Source organism: Ciconia boyciana, chromosome 15 (genome assembly GCF_034638445.1).
Source record: "Ciconia boyciana chromosome 15, ASM3463844v1, whole genome shotgun sequence".
In the NCBI taxonomy this organism is placed as follows: domain Eukaryota; kingdom Metazoa; phylum Chordata; class Aves; order Ciconiiformes; family Ciconiidae; genus Ciconia; species Ciconia boyciana.
The window spans coordinates 13,384,669-13,405,607 of record NC_132948.1 but is presented as its reverse complement, the minus strand read 5'-3'; the positions used below and the strand labels follow the sequence as shown (position 1 = coordinate 13,405,607).

The window sequence follows — 20,939 nt, the reverse complement described above, 5'->3', positions numbered from 1 at the left end:
GACAGAGCTGGGTACGAGCCGAATCCAGCATGCAGGCGAGGCAGATGCTGTTCCCAAGGCTGTGCACACGTGCGCGGGGCTGGAGCACCAGCACGGGTAGTTTTGTCAAGGCAGGGTGAGTCGGTTCCTGGAGCCTTATCAGGGTATAGATCAAGGATGGATGCTGATCATGAAGAGCAGCACAGGGCAGAGGCTCCAGCGGATAAATCCTCTGCCTGTGAGGTTATGAGCAGAACTGAACCAACCACCAAAAGACTCCAGATCTGAGCAAAAATCCAGGTGGTCCAAGCCTGGACCTTCCTCAAAACTGCTCCAGCCTGGTCACATCCCGCTTGACCAGGGGCATTAACCAGGCAAACAGCACCCTTCAAAATAATGGCATTTTCCTGTCCTTATTTCAGAGCGAGGGCAGGACCACTGGAAAGCTCGGGGACCCCAGCTGCATGACCACGCAGATGTTCCCCCCGCCCCCCAGTTTTACATCTGCGACAAGTCCAAATACACAGCACTGCTGTTGCAGAGCTAGTTTGTCCTTACAAGTAGTTCTGGTGTGGTCGCCTTGTGTTCAGTGCTGTGGAAACTCATGCAAGATGTTCCCCCATCCTCAAAAAGCACAGGAGCAGGAGAGCAGAGGCCTCCACCACCTGCAAACCAAGAGGCCAGGACCAGACTTGGTTTCACCAATAGCACTGGCGCAATTTAAACAGCCTGTGGAAAAACAAACAGCCCATCGGTCGATAGGCCTGATTCCCTGGCTCGCGGCTCAAGGAGGGAAGCTCAAGAGTGCTGAGCAAAGGGTTCAGAAGAAAGCCCTCAAGTCAAACACCCGCCGCAGAAGTTAGTGACCAGTGACCTGCACTCGCACGGGGGACGAGCACTGAGCCGGGGAGCACCAGCGAAGGCACCGTCTCCGCAGCCGGCTGCCGCTCCGCTCTCCCTCCTGGTGCCGGATTTCACCGGCGATCACAAGGGGCTGCTAAGCTGGAGAGGAGAATATGAGCCCTTAGTGACATAGCTTGCAATCAGTATAAAAGGCAAGATTAGTCTTAACTTCTAATATTTTTTTCTACTGCTCACCCTGCCCTAATTGAGAATGGTTTGTTAACTACTGCATTTAGGCTTTTGTTCTGACATTAAAAAAAAAAATCTGCTCTGCCCTTGAGACTTCAAGAGGAACGAAGTGAAGGTGGAAGTCCAACAGCAACATTGTCTTTGCTGCTCTGCCCATAAAGATGGGTTCAACCAGACAGAGCAGCTGCACAAACCGGTCTTCTACTGCAGCTCAGCTTCTTCTGCAGCGCTCGGAACAGCGACCCAAAATATCAGCCTTCAGAAGTTTGGTGACATGATGGATATTCACTGATATGCGTTTGAATTATTTCTTAACATTTATCAGAGCTGTTCACATCCATCTATGCCAACGTGCTTCAGAAGCCGGGTTCAAATGAGGCAAAAGCCCTGCCACCAGGCAGAGAACAATACTGCACTTTCTCCCTGCTATCTGCAACACGATTACACCCCCAGGAGCTCCCGGGCTCACCTGCCCAGTCCAGCCCAGTCCAAACAAAGCCGGAGATAACGTGTACACAAACACACGCACATGACAAGGACAGGCAGGCAGTCACACAGCTATGCCTTTTGGTGGAGTCTGTTGGTAAGTATTTGTTTGCTCACCCTTAGTGACATGGTCAAGCATGTAGGAAGCAGAGTTGAATTCAAGCTCAACCCCTTAATTGTGTTTGCAAGGCTCAGGAAAGCATTCGAGTACTCCTATGCTTTGGGAGCACAGCAGGGAGGGATACTTCTTAGGAGCTGGTAAAGCGGCCCCTTCGGATATTTGTCAAGCCCACTTCTCTTGGCAGCCTCCTGTTGGGACCCAAGGAGACAGGAATTACTACCAAGGAGACAGGAATTACGAAGGGATCAACATCTCCTGGCAAGCACTTGCTGAGTCAGCCCGTAGCAGTCTTCAGGTACTCATGGAAGGAGACATTATCCCTGCATGGCTTTGCCCGGGATCTGTAGAGGTGCCGGCTTACAGAGCTACAGTCACCTCACCTGCCCACGCCAAAGGGACGGGCAGAACAGGGCAAAGCACAAAGCGCTGCACTTACGGTAATGTGGGAGGCAAGGAAGGCTGTGCTGGCTCCCAGCAGGGTGGATAACTAAATAAACAGATCGCCTTTGGCAGCGTGGAGAAGAGTGTTTCACTTTGCTAATGAGAAACGGCTTATGCCAGTGGAAGAGAAGCACTGGGGTCATCCCCCTCTGCAGCAGCAAACAGAACGACACGAGTTTCAATGCTGATCACAACAGAGCCGTTGATGGATGAGCCATGCTTCAGAGCTGCCGTGACAGAGCGTGCAGAGCGAAGTTCTTCCATTACGTCACCGCTACCTTGCTTGACCCAAGGTTAAGAATAACAATCAGGCTCCACTGCCTCATGCTGCCAGAATGAAACCATTTAGAGACAGGCTTCCTAGGGCAGCCACGAGCTTGCTCCCCTGGCAGGGTTGTAGGGAGAAGAGCTTTGAGAGGTAGGGCCCATCAGTACCCCCGAAGGAGGTGAAGGCCAGTAGGGACATGACTTCGTTCCTGTAAGCGCAGGAGGTGCCAAGTGTTTGGCACGTGCTTTGCAGAATAGGATTAGCATGGGCCCTGCAAAGCTCTACTCGCCTGAGCATGGCTTTTGCTTAGGGAGTTTCTGGTCTCGCTTGTTCATCCTGGTTGCACATGGCCACGAAAGCCTTCCAGAGCCAACAGAGATGAAGTACGTTCCTGATGAGCTGCTCCCTCCCAAGTCAGACCCCTCTCTTTCAGGAGAAGACTCAGCAGCCTATACAAGGCATTGTGTTTCTTGTGAGACTAGAATAGTATCCATGTCCTGTTTCTGGACAAGACCTACCGCAAGCTGCACTCATGTGACCAGGACACCTCAGAGTCCCCCTCTCGTATCCCTCATGACAGAAGGGAGGATATGAGGGAGATTGGGCATAGGAGTGCTGTGCAACCTCTTGCTGAGCACTAGAAATGCGCTTTCATCCCTGGGAAGTCAAATATCTGCGCTCCTCTGATGCACAGGGCTGGGAAAAGCAGGAATTCACTCGTGTGCAGGGGTACCTCAGGAGAAAGCCAGTTGAGTATCAAGAACTAGAGCCAAATTGCTCCACTCTTCTTCATGGTTTCCTTACAGACATTTTTATTGCAGCCTGGGAACTCTGCTGCTGCCCAGCAGGCACATCTGGACAGACATTTTAAAGCAGCACCACAGACATCTGTCAAATCCCATCACGCAAATCTCCCTTCCATAAGTGTTCCCAGGTCACTCCAGTCCTGCTCTCTCCCAACCTCATATTCCCAGGTCAGACTATCAGAGATTCACCAAATATGACGTGGGATTTATGATCCTCATGACCTGCTATCCTCTAGTGGGTGGTGGTCATCCATTATACAGAGGTACAAGGAGCTCTCTAACCACGGGTACCTGCAGAGCTCTGGGATCTTCTTTCCTAAGAGACCACGATCTCCAGCCTGACCTGTGCATTTTTGTGATGGGGAGGCAGAACTTCATGGCAGCAGAGGAGGAAAAAGGGAAGATGAACACAGCAGTGGAAAAAGGGAGGGTTAAAGCAGATAATTGCTGTAAGACACTGAGCCCTTTGCTTCTGCATGCTCAGAAAATTAGAGCAGTTAGGAGCCTGGGTTGAGCATTAATGATAACATTTCAGATAAGTTCAAGCACAGTGATGCAAGTAAGTGGGGCAAAGAGTTACCACTGCTTGGGTGAAAACCCCTCCCCGTGAGCTCTGCTCACACGGCTCTGTCACAAGAAGCCCTCCCTGGCCACAGTTACTCCATTCCCTGGCGACTTCAGAAATGAGCAAACCCATCCCACGGCGCTGGCTCCTTCCTGCCGTGCAGGAGCTGATGCGCGCGGTGCATAGCCGTCATCCAGGTAAACAGGGAGCAGCAGGGTCAATGTCCAGGAGTGGAGGAGTTGCAGGATATGAGATGGCTGTGGTGCTTTAAGACAGCTGACAACGGACAATCTCCACATGAAGACCACCCAACGCGGTAATTTTTTATGCCCTGGATAAAACCAGCTTCAGATCCAGAATGAGCATCAATTTCTCAGGCTGGGAAGAGGAAGGAGACATTGTCACTGAGTTACCCTGTAACCACCAAGCTCCCTGCTCTACTCCACAGGGAGAACACGCCAAGGGCCATCCTGGCTAGGCTATTTCTGCAATACAGCTGGGCTGGGAAGCAAAATAGGGCATTTCCACCCTTTAAAATTTAGTGGAGGGGCCCTGCACACAAACAGGCTTCTGCAATCATCACCTGTGCTGCCCCCAAAACCCTCCTCTTGTTTCAAGAGAGGAGAACAGACCAAACGCCTGATCCAGAGCAAGAAACCCTCTTGCTCCCAGTGTTTCCAGCTGCACAACACATTGGCTCGGTTTGACTGTCAGATGTGGGGTGGCAAGGCCTCTCCCCAGGATGTGCGTTTCCTCTCATGAAGCCCAAAGATGAGTTGCCACAACCCAAGCAGCACAGCCCATAAATCTTGATGTAGTTCCTTGGGAAGCTTGTGAAGTCTTGTCCTCACTGCAGCGAAGTGGCCCTGTTGTCAGCGCAGCTTGCCCCCTGCCAAGCCACGCTTGCTGAAAGCTGATCAGAGCAGACTGATCACTGTCCCAGCAAAAGCCAGGCCTGGGACTCATTTTATTTGACTGGTTTGGGTGTGCAGTCAAGCTCAAAGCCCTTTAAAAAAAAAAAAAAAAGGGAAACCCAGATCCTTCCATACCATTCAGAAATAAGCCCACCAGAGCTGGCAACCTAGTACTGAGTTAGGGTTTCACTACTGACAGGATCATAAATCCCAGAGGTTTGGGATTTGTTTTTTTAAACCAGGGACTACAAGTCTGGGTGGAGGACAGGGAACTGCTCTGGCAGCTCTTGTAGTAATTTTGTCGGTGCCACGAGGTCAGTGATCATTTGTACTGCAGAAGATCCGGAGACAGCCCCTCTGCCTCCCCATTTGCAGCCCTAGCACATGCCTACAGAAATCCTCCACATACCATCCAGCTTTCAAACCCTCTCCTATTCTTAGCCCAAGCTGGTCTTCTTATAGACTATTACTCAGTTATGTACTCCCTGGTTTTGGCTGTCCTATATCCCTCCCCCAGCCTGTTCCAGCCCCACAAGGCCAGCCAACTCCCCCTGTCTAGAAATTTCAGGGAAAAGCAAGTAAGTGATCCACAGCACTGGGCTTACCAGGAACTGCTGGGACATCGAGAGCCAGGACAAGCTCCCTTCCTCTGGACAAAACATCCCTTGGGCTCGCTTCTGCTGCTTACCGCGGCATCGGACGCAGCCCCAGCTTGTACACCACGCTCACCTGGCAGAGGGGATGGAAAAAGCGAGGTGGCAGGGCTGGAGGCAGCTCTAACATTTGTCCTCTCCCAGACTGCCACCTGAGAAGCAAACAACAGCTCCATCTCCAGGAGCTGCAGAAGGCAGGAAGGTTCCAGGAGCTGATACAGGGCAGCATCCAGAGCAGCCCCACCTGAGCTGTGGGGCTGATCCCCACCACCCGCTCTCCCGGCCCACAGCCGTGCAAGGGCATTTCCTGATTAAATTGGGGGTTGAGGAGAGAAATGGCATTCTTAATAAATCAGAAAGCCCCATTTTAGGAAAGCCTTTTGGTATCAGGGCTGAGAGTCTTCCCCTCAGCTGTAAGGGGGCTATAGGAGGCAGGAACCTTTTGTAACACACGTGCCTGCCTTATCATTTGAATCAGTGAATAAAGATGAGTCTCTTCTCAATAACTTTATTGCATTTCTCAAGCGGTTAAATCCCAGATCTTCTCTGAGATGACTTGTTATTAATTTTTTTAAATCCAGGCATTGCCATGGCTTTGTCATTTGAAAACAGCTCCTGCTCACCTTACTCTTTTTTTTTTTTTTCCTGCTTTTCCTATGCTAGTAAAACAGAAAAGGCCTTGAAGGCTGGCAGAGCCTGGGGATGGGTGAGAGTGAGAGCCAGGAAAAACCTCGACTGGGGCCCTGGAGCCAGCCCCAGCAAGCATAGCTGCCATAAACTCAGGTTTTCAGCTTTAAATACTTGTGGGTTCAGCTGGCCAGTGCCCCCCTTTAAATTCCCATCCCTCCTATTACATAGGAGAAATATTTCAACTCTGAAACGACCTCACAAAATCCTCTGAGAATTTAAAGAGTCGGAAAATATCCAGACTGGGCAATATGTAATAGCAATATGATGCTCAGGTTATTTTTTCGGAGGGTGGAGGGGGCTTTTCCAGCCAAGACTAAGGATGTTGTTGTGGAGGAGAGCCAGCCCAGGGACTCTGGGTAGGACCGGAGGAATCCAGGCACAGGGACGATGCCAGGGAGCCTGGCAGCAGAGCATCAGCAACGTTTTGGACTACAGAGACCGCATTTATGTTACATTCTTATTTTTAAGCCGCTAGGAAGCATGACTATGTCCCTGCAGGCAGAGCTCTCTGGGGCCAGGAGTGGGTGCCGGCAGCTGTCCCTGCTGTCCTCCTGCGGCCACGCCGGGGCCGCCCGCGCTGCCGCTGGCCCAGACCTGGCCTGCTGCCTCCGACCTCCCCTGGTTCCCCGGGAGAGGGGTCTGCAGCCCCCGGCAGCGGTCCAGCCCCCAGCCCAGGCACACGCCTGCTGTTCGTTGGCTGCGCGCCCGCTCAGCCCCTCTCAGAGACAGCGCCCATCCTCCCCAGGCCAGAAAAACACACGGTGAGCCTGGCTTTAGAGGAAAACCCGAGAGAGTAAGTTCCCCAAGTACCAGGTTCGTGCTGTGATTTGCACCGATTGCCCTAAGAGCGATCTGCAAACGCAGTTGGAACTGGCCGGGGATTTCCGAACGCACCGTGCTCAGAGGGGCGGCTGCAGAGGCACCGTGTGGGAGCCCCGGGGTCCTCGCAGACTTCGCAGCCCCCCCGGGTGCTGCAGAGCCCCCCACCGTGCTGGGCACAGGGCTCTCTGCTTTGGGTCCGTAAAGCACGAAACCCTTTCACCGATGGCTCCACGCTGCTTCACCCACGTGGAACTGCTGTGTCCCCGCGGGAGAGCGATGGGGCACCCTGAGCACCAGCACGCTCGCCGTCACGGTGTCTTTGTGCCGCGGACATGTGCTCCCGATGCCCCAGCCCAGCCAGCCCCGTGCTGAACCGGCGACCTCGACGGGAAACACTCTGGCTCCCATTTTCATCCCCGGGGAGCTCGAGCCTCCTGCAGCCACATCCGGAGCTGACAGCAACGGCAGGGTGGCTTTGCCAGTGGCTGGGGGATCGGCCCAGCAAGCCACACACCAGGAGCAGACAGCAGCGTTTCTCCATCCTCCCCAAGGGTTATCTGGCAGCAGTGGAGCCCTGATTCCTGCTCCATTTATGATCATCAAAATGCATAATCTGAAGTAGAGAAGGATGTATTGAAAGCCTTTCCACAGGCTTTATTTATAAATCACAGTCCCCCCACGTTAAAGAAACCAGGCTCCCTGGTTGGGCTGGAGAAGCCGTGGAAGCAGTGCTAGTCACGTCCCTGTCTCCTCTGAGCCTTCAGCTGCATCTTCTGGATGTTTCTTTTGTGGAGGAAGACCAAAAAAAACAAAAAAAAGGGAGGAATAAAGAAAGAGAGAGGGTGTCTTCCCCGAGATGCTGTGCTCCTACCCGCTCTCATCTCCAAGAGGAATCTATAACATGTTGACATTCGTGCAGTGTCACCCCAGCAAGCACTCAAAGCCATGTCTTCTTGACTTGAGAGGGGAGAGGAAGAACAGCAATGTGAACCGAAGGAAAATCCCGTCGCCCGTGATGGCAACTCGCAATGCCCTGCTCCTGCAGCCCCTGCGGCCCCTGCTCGGCCTGGCAGGCAGCGGTGGGATGGGTGGGGAGGTGCTTTGAGCAGAGCGAGACCGATGCAGAGAGAACACAGAGGCAGCTTTACTCGGCTGAGAGAGCTGCTACGCGTGAGGTTTTTTGGTTTGTACTTTTTTTTAAAGGATATTTAATGGTTTAATGGGAGGATTCCACTGAATCATGCCGCGTAAAATCACACTGTAGCACATCGTCCTGAAAATAGCCGCACCCGGTGAATGATTTGGACTATTTAAAAACACAAACAGCAAAGAGGGAAACTCAAGGTGACCCCTTTTTTCTATCAGGAGGCAACTGTGTGCTTCTCCTGCTTTTCCTGCTTCGCCACGGAGGGCTTTGCGTTACCCCCGGCCCCAAGGCAAACGCCCTGGCTGGCACCGGGGCCAGGGGAGCAGCCGGGGGTTCTACGGTGATGCTGCCTGCGGCTTCTGCCTGCTGCCGGCTCTCCCCGGGAGCTGGCCCTGGCAGAGGCAGCAAGAGCCATTTTGCAGGAGCTTTACAGAAGCAGGGCGGAGAGGAACAGCGTGTCCTCGCAGCTGCTGCCCACTTCCCTCCTTTAACACCCCTTGACAACATCAGACTGGAGGACCCTGGCCTTCCTGACATCTCTATCGCAGTTCTTAGCACAGGTTCTCACTCACCACTTTCAAGGACTCTCAGATGCCCAAATTATACTGCAGAAAATGGATTAGCAGTGGGGAAAAAAACCCCCAGGAACATCCTAATGCAGCGCTTGACCTTGCTTTTGTTGCTCCAAACTCCTGGCAGAGGCATCAAGAAAAATGTGAGGCTGACTGTGCAGCATCCCTCCTCCCTCCAGCCCATCCTCCGCAGCGCAGCCGGGTACGAGAGAGTCACAAATGAATGCGATACATCTTCATCCCTCCCAAAACGTAAAAACAACCTGAAACAGGAACTCCACGAGCAGGAGTTCACGTGCACGGATTAGGCTGGGGCGGTGCGTGTAATTGCGTCTCATCGGGCTGCACTCAGCAAGGTCGCTCCTCACACAGAGCTGAGGCTGCTCCCGAGCCTCAGGAGTCAGCACCTTACTGAAGGTGGCAGGCTTGGTCTGGCAGAGGACCGGGAGATCTCTGGGTAGGCAGCCAAGGTTTATTAGAGAAATTGTTAAATTCAAATGACTCGGATACAAAGATAAGCTGCACTGCCTTCTGAAAGGCAAAGGCGTTTCTGACCCGTAGACACTGATACAGGTTACCGAGACATCAGTGACCACAGCAGGTTTGACAGTAAAATGATCACCTTGCAGTTAATCTTAGTGGAGCCGAAGTTTCTTTCTACCTAGTACATCCAATGGGATGTGTACATTGTGTCAGCATATAACGACCACCTCTCGCCTACAGCCTTGCTGCCTTTCCTCCAGGACGTTGCCATCTGTCTCAGCAGCATCTCTTCTGTTCCCGTTCAACCACAGTAGCTCTCCCCTCCCTCGTTTGCCGTGTTTAAACATCCAAAGCAACACATCTCTATGGAACATTTCTAAATTCAACATTAGGCTGCTCTCATCTTTAAGCGGATGGGGGAATAAGGAGGTGCAGAACTCAAAATCTGTTATTAGACCTTTAAACTAAAATTAAAAAGAAAAAAAAAAAACCCAAAACCACTGTTCATTTCTCATGGAGAATTCAAACCCTTCACTGGCATGTTCCTAGGAATGTTTTTCTGCTTGCAACAGTTAGCATCACGGGATCGTATCCACCTCCCCTCCCTGGAGCACCATAGCGTTGTCTCGTCCGTGGGATGAGATGTCATAGGGCTGCACACATCAGTGCTGCTGTCCACACGCTCGTCAGCACAAGGCTGGCTGACAGTCTGAGCACAGGGCAAGCCCGCAGGGATGGGGAGGCCGAGGTGCAGGAGCAGACCTCGTAGCCGTTTTCTGAGCGGCTCTCGTCATGCTGCCCCGGTTTGGAGCGAGCCCCAGTCCTGCTGCTCCCGGCTGCTTCTGGGGAGTCGGACTGCATGTCGCTGCACACCAGCCAGTCTCTAGCGATGGACTGGGGATAACCAGGCTGGGCCTCCAGGTCACTGTCCAGCACTTTCCAGTACTCCTTGCCCCTGAAGAAGTAGCTTGCACCTGCAAAGAGACCAAAACCCAAAGGCAAGATGAGCGGTGATGGGCGCTCTCCCAGTGGAAAGGGCACAGGAGCCCTTGGAGCAGCAGAGGAGCACTCCCACCCCAGCCGAGCCCCGGGGAGCGGAGGCAGATGCGATGCCACTGCTTGTTGCCAGTACCCTCTCTCACTGCAGGAGCACAGCGGCTGCTGGCGGGATGCTCTAAAAGATGACGCTATGCTCGGCCGGGATCTCCCGCACCAGGCAGGAGCCACCAGACAGATGGCAGGCGGGTGGCGAGATGTCACCTCTGCTACGGTGGGTCCTAGAGCAGATGCATCCCCTGGCACCAGGGGTGTGCAGGGTAAAAGCCCTAGGAAATGCACAGCTGGACACACCACGCACATCTCTCGGTGGCCGTCAGTGGACAGTCTTGTAACAGGGCACGATAAGGCTGAAGAAGACCTCACCTACCATGACCTGGGGTGCGTGCCTCAGACAAATAACCTGAGCCTGGCAGAGCCCTGGGAAGCTTCTGCTCTCGGGGGCATTTTTTCCACCCTGAACTGGGAGGTTGTGAATTCTCTAAGCAGGTTCCATGCTCACGGAGGACTCCTACCCACATGGATGGCCGGTCGCTCTCAACAGCTTCAGGAATTCAGTTTGAAAAGCCCCTGGAAATGTCCCTCCCCTCTGCCTGGTTTATTGGTTGCTATTACACTGTTAGGTTGCTGGTAAATAAAACCTGGAATAAATAAATAAAATAAAACCTGCCACTTTGCTGTGAGCGAATGGCTGGTTTTAAACATCTCCTGTGACAAAATTTGTGTGGTCTTTTCAGGGAGAAGAAACCACTGAGAAATCTCATCCCCGGAAAATAGTCGTAACTCTGGGGAAAACATCTCCTTTAAAAATATTTTCTGTCCACATCCTCATATACCTAGCTAAAAATCCAATGACAACAAATTCAGCGAAGAGCAAACCAGCACATATTAGGATAAAAATCACTGCAAAACAACATCAACTGTGTTCTTTTAATAAAATCCAATTATTAGGGCCCCAGGATATTTTTGTTGCCTGCTTGAAATGACAATGCCTTTTAGCGAGCAGCGCACGGCACGGGGAGCTCTGGCTGGAAGCTTACCTCCCCCTTCGGCTTTCAGACACCAGAAAGCATCATCCCATCTGGAGCTGAGCGGTTTATGTCAGCAGGCGCGGTAGAGGGGCTATAGCTCAAGTGCAAATGAAGCATTGATTTTTTTTCTTGTGTTTTTTGAACGGGCATATGGACTCACCGTCTGACCACCTCATGGCATCATCTAAAGGACTTGGTATTCCCTTCCATAGGATGGTCTCTGAAGGGTACCCGGGATCCATCCTCCGCTCGTGGTCATCGTAGCGCCAGTAGAGATTGTCCTTAAAGAAATAAGTCTTGTCATTGTGGGCCCAGGAGAAAGCAGCGTCGATTCCTCCCAGTGGCAGACCGAAGTCCGAGATCGGCCGTGGGTATCCTTCCTCCACGTTATTGTCTTTGAAGACCCAGTACCTGTCTCCTGCGGAAAGGAAAGAAGCACAGAGCAAAATCACATTTGTTTCACAACCGAAAGCAGCATTCCCCTGCAGACGAGCTGATGTTTCATTATCTGTGGCCGTGACAATCCTCAGGACTGAGCTCTTGGCATTGAAGGATGGGGACGGGGAGGCAGCAGCCTGGTGGGGAACCTCGGTCTTTGAATAGTTGCTTTTTTTGTGCCAGGCTCTCCATGGAGCATAGCCCTGCTTCCCCCGAGCCGCTGCAGGCGTGACAGTCCCGGGACACGAACACGCCGACAGCGTTAGTACAGTCGCCGTTTTTATGTATTTTGGTGGTGTATTTGCTTTTCTGTCCCTTTGATTTCTGCCTGATATCCAACTGCAAGAAACAGAAAGTTACATGGAGCTGTTGTGGGCAAACTGAGCGCTACCTGCCTGCTGTTCGACTCCTGAGAACCAGAGCGTAGTCCCACTTTGGAAGAGAAATCACCACGCTTTTTTTAGACCCAGCTGGGCTGAAGGACCTGTGAATTTTAAGGGGTGTAAGGAGGATGCACAGGGGCTGGACAAATCCCGTCTGAGCAGCACAACACGACTGGCTCACAGTCATACGAGGAATCAGAACAAGAAACCAACCCAGATCTCTCAATGCCTATGTGACTCTAACCACCTGGGCAGTCCTTCTGTTCGTACAATGTCTCTTTGTGAACCCGCAGCGTCCTTTTGGGCATCACACAACCTATTTTAAAGATCAGGCTTTTTCCTCCCTTGGTTTTCTAGAAAATCTGAAGAGGCACTTAAACACATGCCCATGTATCGGCAGCAGGACCTCAGAGGCCAGGGTAATTTGTGTGCTTTGGTTTCTGTCCAGGGATCAATGAAACTCGGCCCTGTACTTGGCACTGGTGAGGCCGCACCTCGAATGCTGTGTTCAGTGTTGGGCCCCTCACTCCAAGAGAGACCTTGAGGGGCTGGAGCGTGTCCAGAGAAGGGCAACGGAGCTGGGGAAGGGTCTGGAGCACAAGGCTGATGGGGAGCGGCTGAGGGACCGGGGGTTGTTCAGCCTGGAGAAAAGGAGGCTGAGGGGAGACCTCATCGCTCTCTACAACTGCCTGACAGGAGGCTGGAGAGAGGTGGGGACGGTCTCTTCTCCCAGGTAACAAGTGATAGGACGAGAGGAGATGGCCTCAAGTTGCGCCAGGGGAGGTTTAGACTGGATATGAGGAAATTTTACTTCACCGAAAGGGTTGTCCAGCATTGGAACAGGCTGCCCAGGGAAGTGGTTGAGTCCCCATCCCTGGGGGTATTTAAAAGCCATTTGGATGAGGTGCTTAGGGACATGGTGTAGTGGTGGGCTTGGCAGTGTTAGGTTTACGGTTGGACTCGATGATCTTAAAGGTCTTTTCCAACCTATACGATTCTGTGGTTCTGTGAAACAGCGCTGGAGGGAGAGAACGAGACAGTATTTTATAGCTGGAAAGAAAATCTCGAGTTTAATCTTAGGAGCTAGGCAGGACTAACACACACATCACGCACGGCCACAGAGCGGTGTGCCTGGCAGGGGCAAGACCCCAGCTGTGGCAGAGCCGTAATTTCGGCCTCACAAGCCAAATTTAGCCAGCAGCCAGGAGGAGCCCCTGGACCTGAGCTGCCAGGAATTGGTCTGTCCCCAGCAGGGAGAGAGGGGAAAAAGGGAAGGAAGCGAGCGAGCGCCGCTGCGGTCTGCAGACCCGCCGGGGAGGGTCCGGTGCCAGGCGTAAGGGCTGCCACGCTCCAGCTGGCCCCGTTCCCCCTGGATCAGCGGGAAGGCAGAGCAGGGCGAGCGGCCCGAGGCAGCCTTTGGCACATTGCTCCCCGGGGAGACGCAGGGCTCGGCACGGCTCGGCGGTGCTCGGGCAGCCTGGAAGAGCTTTGGCTGCGCTTGGAAACGCTTCTGCGAGCGCAGAGGCTAGCGCGGGACGTAAGGCATTCCTCCAGCCTCGCTGGAGGGACTGAAACCAAATTATTGCTTTCAGAAGTGCTTGGTTCAGCACTTCTGAAACTGATAATTGCACCATGCTCAAAGCAGAACGGTCAGGAGACAAAAAGCAATTTCCAGCCAGGGAGCGTGGAGGGCTGGGATGTATTTAGCTCTTCAAGCACATGACCTTTCCAAGAGAGCTGGTGCCTGCTGGTGGCGTGGGTGACATTCAGCACATGGGTAATGTCTAACCAGCACGGACGAACGGTTGGCAGGGGACGTGGACATTTGTGTAGGAACCACGAGCTCATCTCTTTCCTCCAGTTCTTCTGAAAGAAACTTGTGAGATGTTTTTTAAAAAAGAGAGGATTATAACACTTATTTTAAGGGAAAAAAATAGTAACAGAAATATAATTAGCAAAAGCAGGCTCTTCAGGTTTTCATTTTTGTCCCCTCTGCAGGTTCTTCACTTCTCAGCAGCAGATATTAAAAAGAGAAGAGGCCGAAGAAGGAACACAAAACCTGTGAAGTGTGTGCGTGGGTGGTTCCTGCTTTTATTTCGTTCTTGAAAAGCAAAGATGTCAGTTAGGTTTGGCTGAAGTTTTTCTTCAGTGACATTTCCCTCATTTTCTGGGGCACACAACTTCTACTTTTTGCCTGCCCTCCCTACCAGCTGGTTCCTCCTGGCCTCGCTCATGGACAACAGATCTCGGACCTGCCCTGGGAGATGCTCAACGGCTGACGCTGGTGTCTCCTGCCTGCAGGAGAGGTCAAAACTCTGCCAGGGTGCCTTGGCACCGGGATCTACACCGGACAGACACACGTGCTGCTTCCAGCACCGCGTTTGCTCTCACCTTTGAAGAAGACGATCTTGTGGTCGCTGGTTCTCTCGTAGACCGCGTCCAGGCTGTCCAGGTTGAGTGGCAAGCCCCGCCAGAAACGGTGGATCTGAGCCGGCTGGAGGGAGACCAAGTGCTTATTGCGAGTCAGTCTCCAGAAGTACTTGCCTGGAGGAACAGACTGGACATTACTGAACCACACTGCAACCCACCTTCGCTGGGGGAGACGAGCGCCGGGCACGTGGCAGCAGCAGAAAGCAAAGCGCGTGAGATGGGAGCTGTGAGTTACAGGTGTCCCGCTTTCCAGCAGCAGCTGCTAGCGCTTTCTATTCCCGGCAGCCGTTAGAAGAAATCCCCTTTTCAGGATCAAAATAATCCTCCGGACATCGCACCGGAGTCGGTATACTCCTGGCCGCGGTGCGAAGCTGCACCGCTGAGCCGGAGCGGGTGAGAGGAGCCTTCCATCTCCTCCCGCTCTGCTCTGCTCTGCACGGACCTCCTGGGAGCCAGCGGGACTGGGCAGCGGCGGAAGCTACACCAGGTACCAGCAGCCTCTCGCGAGAGCCTCCAGAGAAACATGCCTGTTCCTCCGCTCCTGGACCTCCCCCGGCTTCCTGCACACAGGGTGCCCAGCTGCTTTCGTGTTTAGAAATGGGTATGATGTTACGATGAAACACGGCAATATCAGAGGGGTTTTTTAATGAAGAAAGGCGGTAAGAAAAGAGAAGAGGAGGAAACTATATTAATAAACGGGAAGGGGTTGAGGGGCGGAAGGAGGCACAATTAAGGAGTTTGGTACCATCTCGAGGCACAGGATAAGCAGGGGACCTCGGTCCTGCGGTGCTCCCAGGGGCCGAGCGTACCGGTGGTGTAAGCAGACGCACTTCCAGCACCTGCAGCGACGCTGCCCCAGCTAGAAAAGAGTTTGGCTTGGGGGTATTTCTGGAATATTTGGGGTAATGGAAAAGGAAACATGTTTGTTCTCTGTGGGAAGGATGCCAAACTTTCTCCTGCTGAAGGAGCCTTACGTGGGATTTCCCGAGGAGTCTTAATGATTCTAGGGGCATCTCAAAACCCGACTCCCTGCACTGCATCAGGGATTCTCAGCCCAAGTTTTTGCAGTGTTTCGTGCTGCATTTTCCCCAGAGAGCTCCACACAGTGAGATCTGAGCCGGAGCAAGATGTCTAAGAGCCAACTCTCAACTTTGTCTCATATTTGTTATTGCCTGTTAGAAATTATTGCATGTTATTTATATCTGCTTTTGCATGGATTCCCAAGGGGGGATAAGCAACAGAAACCAAAGATGCGTCTTCAGATTTGTATTCAAGACACTCAGCCCCTTCTCCAGAGCCGGCAGATTGTGACACCGTCTTTTAAAATTTTATGGAAATTGGATCTTAGCCTAATAATGCAGGAGGCGAAACTCTAACACTTAAACATCTGCAGAGAGGGGGTCTTATTCTAATTATAAGGATTTATATCATATTCTTGTTCTTCTGCTCCAGTTTGCATATTTGCTCTATCTGACTGAAACCCACGAATGAATAATACATTCAAATGTGGTAGGAATTGCTGTAATTACAGATTTTTTTTAAGAACGTTAGGAAAAAAATAGGATTCAAATTTGGTGGCCATTGTACATCGATGGAAACACATGTAATTAAATAAAGATGATCTCTGCATCTCTAATTAGCGAGGCACTAGACAAAGACAAATTTTCACTTTTTTTAACAAGAAATACAGCTCGACATAATTCCTTCTTTAGCAGATAAGCATCTGAACTTTGGAGTATCCTGGGCTCATTTGAGACAAGGAGGGAAGCCCCACTGCTTTTGACATTTCAGCCCTTTGCCAGTGATGGGCTCAGCGGGTATGCAACTGCAGCAAGCAAGCTTTAAATCTACCCTCCAAGTCAGGCATAGCCTGGGCTGTTGGTTAGTTTGGTTGGGTTTTTGATAAGCTATCAGGAAAAAGCAAAAAAATATTGCAATTAAGTAGCAAGGAATTCTTAACGCAATGGCCCCAGTCCACCCGTGCTCATGTTTGGTCAGGGCCAAGCCTGCTCACCAAAGTGCTGCGGCTGCTTGGACGATCATCAGCCAAAGCCAGGTCCGTGGGGGAATTGCTTCCATTAGCATGCAGAAATATAATAATTAAAAAAAAAAAAATCCCAACCCCCATGTTTGTTTAAAAAGCTTGATTTAAAACCACTCTCTGAGCTGGCAAACTGAGCAGGGTGAAAGCCAAGTGTAAAGTCCTGCTGTCCCGAGCGTCTCGTTTTATATGGATGATGGGTTGAGGCAATTGCTTTCTTTAATACGAGGTGATTTTGATCCCAGCTGTGTACCGCGCTCTCCGTACTTTGGCTGCCTCTGGCAAGATTGCTGCATGCACCAAGCAAACACACACACAGGCCAAAGTTGTTTTAAAACTTCAGGAGTCTGTAGCGAGGCACCTAAATCAAAGCAAGCGGCGTTTCCAAAGTGCGGAGAACCCACTGCTGCCTTCAATACAACAAGCCTGGGAGCCCTGCGGAGCTTCAGTCTTCACGGTGGGAGAGGCTGCTCTCCGGCTAGGGAACCAGCCGGACCAGCTCAGAACTAAAGGTCCATCAATGGAGGCAGCTCATCACTGGAGGTCATCAAAATCCTGCCCGAGAGGCGATGTCCCTGCTCCTTGGTGCCCAGGACGGTTTGGTGGCAGTGGTGGGGGCTCCGAGGGAGGTGCCAGGCTCCGGAGGCAGCCGTGCAGCTGGCACCCACTGACACTGCGCTCGTTACATTTGCGTTTTGGCCCACAATAAATATATCCCAAAATAGACACCAAGATGGATTTCTCTTTAGTTTTCATCTTCCCGCCCCGCCCCTGAAAGACAGGCAGCCATTTATCCTGGACACCAGTTCTTGTCTCTTATTTTCCCTTCTTCACTGTGGCTTTTTGGAGCCAGCATCTGAACAAATACCGTTGGGGAACAGCCTCCGTATTGTGCTCCCCCGAGGGCACAGACAAGATCGAATTCTCTGGAGCCCTTTTGCCATTCTTGCCTACAACTGGAGACTTGCACTGTGATACCCAGATGGGTTACACGCGCCCGGACGCTGCTCCTGATCCCTGGGGGACATGCTTCTGCTTCCCTGCTGGATGGCTTTGGGGTGGCCAAGTGGTGGCCAGGGATGGAAAGGAGTGCCCAGCGGGCATTTTTCCATCTTGGAAAGATGGAGAAGAAAGCCCCTGGAGTCCAGCCTGGCGGGCTGTGTACAGCTGAGAAGGCACCGATGGGATCCTCATCAACAGCCGGGCACCCTGGGGACACGCTGCCAGCAAGCGTTTGCTGACATGGATCCAGATGGCTCTGCAATCGCGCGCACGTTGTCTTTGAGCGATGCTCAGCAAGCAGCATTAGGGAAGGTGAAGCGTGGGAGGAAAGGAAAGTTGGAGGCATCCAGGAAAAAAAGCAGTGGAGAGCTGTTGTTGCCGTGCTCATCCTTGGTTTAACCCCGATTTTGACTTTGATAGCGCAAATATCAGATTTTAGTTCTTCACTTGGGCAGTGTGGTGCAATGGATCAGAGCGTGGTACGAAGCACGGCGCTGGACTGTCACCAGCCCGGCCGCTTCAGAGGGAAGCGTTAAACCCCGGCTCCCGGGCAGCCACGTGGACGCGCACCTGCCCCGGTGTTAGGACACGCGTCCCTCGTGGGCACCACGCCGGCCATGCACCGCAGGGATGTGGGCAGGTGGGTTTGCCTGCGCTGCTCTCTCCTTCCTACCCACGCGCCAGACCCCCAACCTGCCGTGGGCACCTCCTTCGCTGCGCTGAGAGGGTCCGGGCGCGAGCCAGGCGGTTTCCTTCTGCACCAGAGGCAGGATTCGCATTGACGTTAACGTTCCCTTATCATCCGTCCTCAGCCTCAGTGGGCTGATTGAAGGTCTAAGCCCTTTCATTGGAGTCAAAAGGAGTCAGCGGCATGCGAGACGCCTGCCTGGCTCTGCAGCCCCCGCAGCCTGCAAACCCCGAGCCAGCTTATCCTCACCGCCCGTCCCGGCCTGTCTGGCACTGCTGCTGCGGTGTTGCGCTGTCACGCCAACGTCACCACAGGGTGACACACGCAAAGACCGCCGGCAGCGGGCGCTTACCTTTGAAGAAGAAAGCCTCTCCCCGGATCTGGGCCACAGCGTCAAAGTGAGTGTTGCATCTGTTGGGCACGTCCCGCCGGAGCCTGCGGAGAGATGCCCAGGTGAGCACGGCCCAGGTGGGCAGCGAGGGGCCGCGTCCTCCGCGGTGTCCCCCATCCCACGGACCGCGGCTCCCCTGCCCCCAGAGCCCCCAGCAGAAGACCACAGGCTGCATCCATCTGTCGTTCCTCATCCTCAAACCTAGCCACGTGCACAGGGATTTCCAAGGTGAGCTTGGGCAACCCTCAGCCTGAAGACAGCTTTGTGGCAGACATGCTCCCTGGGCCACTGGAGACCATCGCTAGGAGTCAAGCGAGGACACGCTCTACATCTTCCCGCTAGCGTAACTGGTGAGGGCAGAGCTGGCTTCCCGCTCCCTGGTGGCACAGCGCAGCTCGGCCGGCTGTCCCCGGGCAGCAGGACATGTGGTGGATAAAAGCCAAGCAGCATCTTCCTTCAGCGGCTGGGGATGTTGCAGCTCCGAGGCTGAGCTCCAAAATGCCAGTGAGAGGTGACAGAGCTGCCAAGCAGAAAGCAGGCGAGACCAAACACAGGGACACGATGCCGCATGGGAGACGATGCCATGGGATACGTGGTGAAAGCCACCTGGCAAGTCACAGCTGAGATACTGAGCTGCTTTTAACAAGGGGGGTGGGAAAGGCACAGAGTATGAAGGACTGAAAGCGCTACGAAGCCCATGTGAGAAATGATGATTGATGGAGGACAAGGAGAGGGTGCTGGGAACATGCACAGAAAAGCTGCTGTGGGTGACAGGGAAGCATAAATCTAATTTACTGATAGAAGAGTTGTGCTGGGCTGCCAGCGCCAGCTTCACAGCCCGCTTCGGGCACAAAACAACCGATGTGGAGGTGAACCCCGTCCGCCCTCCCAGTCACGCACGGCGCAGGAAGAAGGGGTTGGCACCAACAAGCGTCCTGCTCCTCCTGCTGCCAGAGCGAGACGATGGTCTCCTACAGCAGCAGGGAGAAACGCTCTCACGTTTCTAGGTCAAAACACGGCCACAGCCTTGTGGACAAACTCGGTTAAAAGCTACGTGGGAAGAAAGATAACTAATGGCATTCAGCACGTTCAAGGAAAAGGGTCCCTTAGGACCCTCATGGCCTTTCCGCAACCCCTGGCAGCTGGGACACCTCCACCAAGAGCAGGTGCTCAGCACCCTTGTACTGTGGGCACCACACCAAGCAGGGCAAAGCGGGGTGAAGAAGGTGATGAGGCGGGAAAAGTAACTGCAGCGCAGGGATATTTTTTCAAGATTACATTCTTCTTAGTCCCATGACTGTAGGAATAATCCCACTGTTCATGCTTCAATCCTGTTATCCCATCTTCGCAGATGGGGCACCGAGGCACAGAGACTTCCTCAGGTGAGGAAGTCCTTCCTCAAGACTTCCTTGAGACTTCCTCAAGACTTCCTTGAGGAAGTGACTTCCTCAAGGTCACGCTCCAGATGGGGCAGACCAGGAGGTGAAGGTGACCTGCTCCATCTCTGCTGCACTCACTTGGGGTGCTCCTGGTATCTGGCAAAAACGTGTGTGACCATGAACTCCTGCCTTTTTGTTCAGTGTAACTGAACACCTTCTTAACTGTCCTGCCGCCCTGGTAGTAAAACAGTCTGGTAACTCCAACGCTTATTAATGAGCTAGATCCAGAACTTCCCTTAATGAGGGCACGCTGGTTGCTTGATGACACAGCGTAAGCAGCCCTTTGCCAACGCAAACCTGCGTTGGAGTCAGGCTATCGGTCCACTTGTTCCAATATTCACCCCCACAGGTACATTAGGGAGTTGCTCACCGTGGAAAGGTTTAGGTAAGTTATGGTTGCACAATTCAGGATACTGCAGAGGAAGTTTGATTAAAATTTCAGCAAGGATGAGTTCACCTAAGGGTGATGGGGACAAATTTCCATTAGCATGAGTAAAATTTTGAGTCTTAGGGAAATGCAAAGCATTCCAAGATGATACAGAATTTCTGGACGTGCCTTGAATGATAAAAATTAGCTAAGGGATGGATAGCAACTATCACTTGTTCCTGCTCTTAACCACTTCAGCTGTGGGCTGGCTGGCCAGTCTCCACACATACTGCTTGGAAAAAGCAACAGCGTATGCAGGAGATGATCAGGAGATGTGAGGAAGAAGGGGCACTCTGTGTGTGTGTGTTTTCCAGAAGACAAGAGGTCCAGAAGGAAATACCAAAGCCAGAGTGAGCAGGCAAGATACCGATGCTTAGGTGGAGCTTCACTACTACACGTCCCTTGCAGGAACATCAGTGACAGCTGAAAAGAAATGAACTTGACTTACGGGACAGTGGAGCGGTTCTCTGGCAGCTCTGGCAGGATAGGATGGTCATCAGTTTTGCTTACTTCAGGTTTGGCTGTGGGGGACACAGATTCCCTGACTCCTATGCGTAAAGACAAAGAAGCAGTA

General features: G+C 52.7%; 1 protein-coding gene across 2 annotated transcripts in view; it reads right to left on the bottom strand.

Moving 5' to 3' along the window:
* Positions 1 to 8,868: 8,868 nt before the first annotated feature.
* MMP17 (matrix metallopeptidase 17) overlaps positions 8,869 to 20,939 on the bottom strand; it is a 69,847-nt gene continuing 57,776 nt past the window's right edge. The window contains exons 6-10 of one of the 2 annotated variants that reach the window (XM_072879926.1): positions 20,814 to 20,886; positions 18,461 to 18,543; positions 14,339 to 14,491; positions 11,287 to 11,544; positions 8,869 to 10,013 (exon numbers count right to left, since the gene is read on the bottom strand). In XM_072879926.1, coding sequence (XP_072736027.1) covers positions 9,685 to 10,013; positions 11,287 to 11,544; positions 14,339 to 14,491; positions 18,461 to 18,543; positions 20,814 to 20,886 — 896 coding nt within the window. In that variant the 3' untranslated portion in view covers positions 8,869 to 9,684. Of the gene's footprint in view, positions 10,014 to 11,286; positions 11,545 to 14,338; positions 14,492 to 18,460; positions 18,544 to 20,813; positions 20,914 to 20,939 lie in introns of both variants that reach the window. The other variant, XM_072879925.1, reaches the window with a different exon arrangement.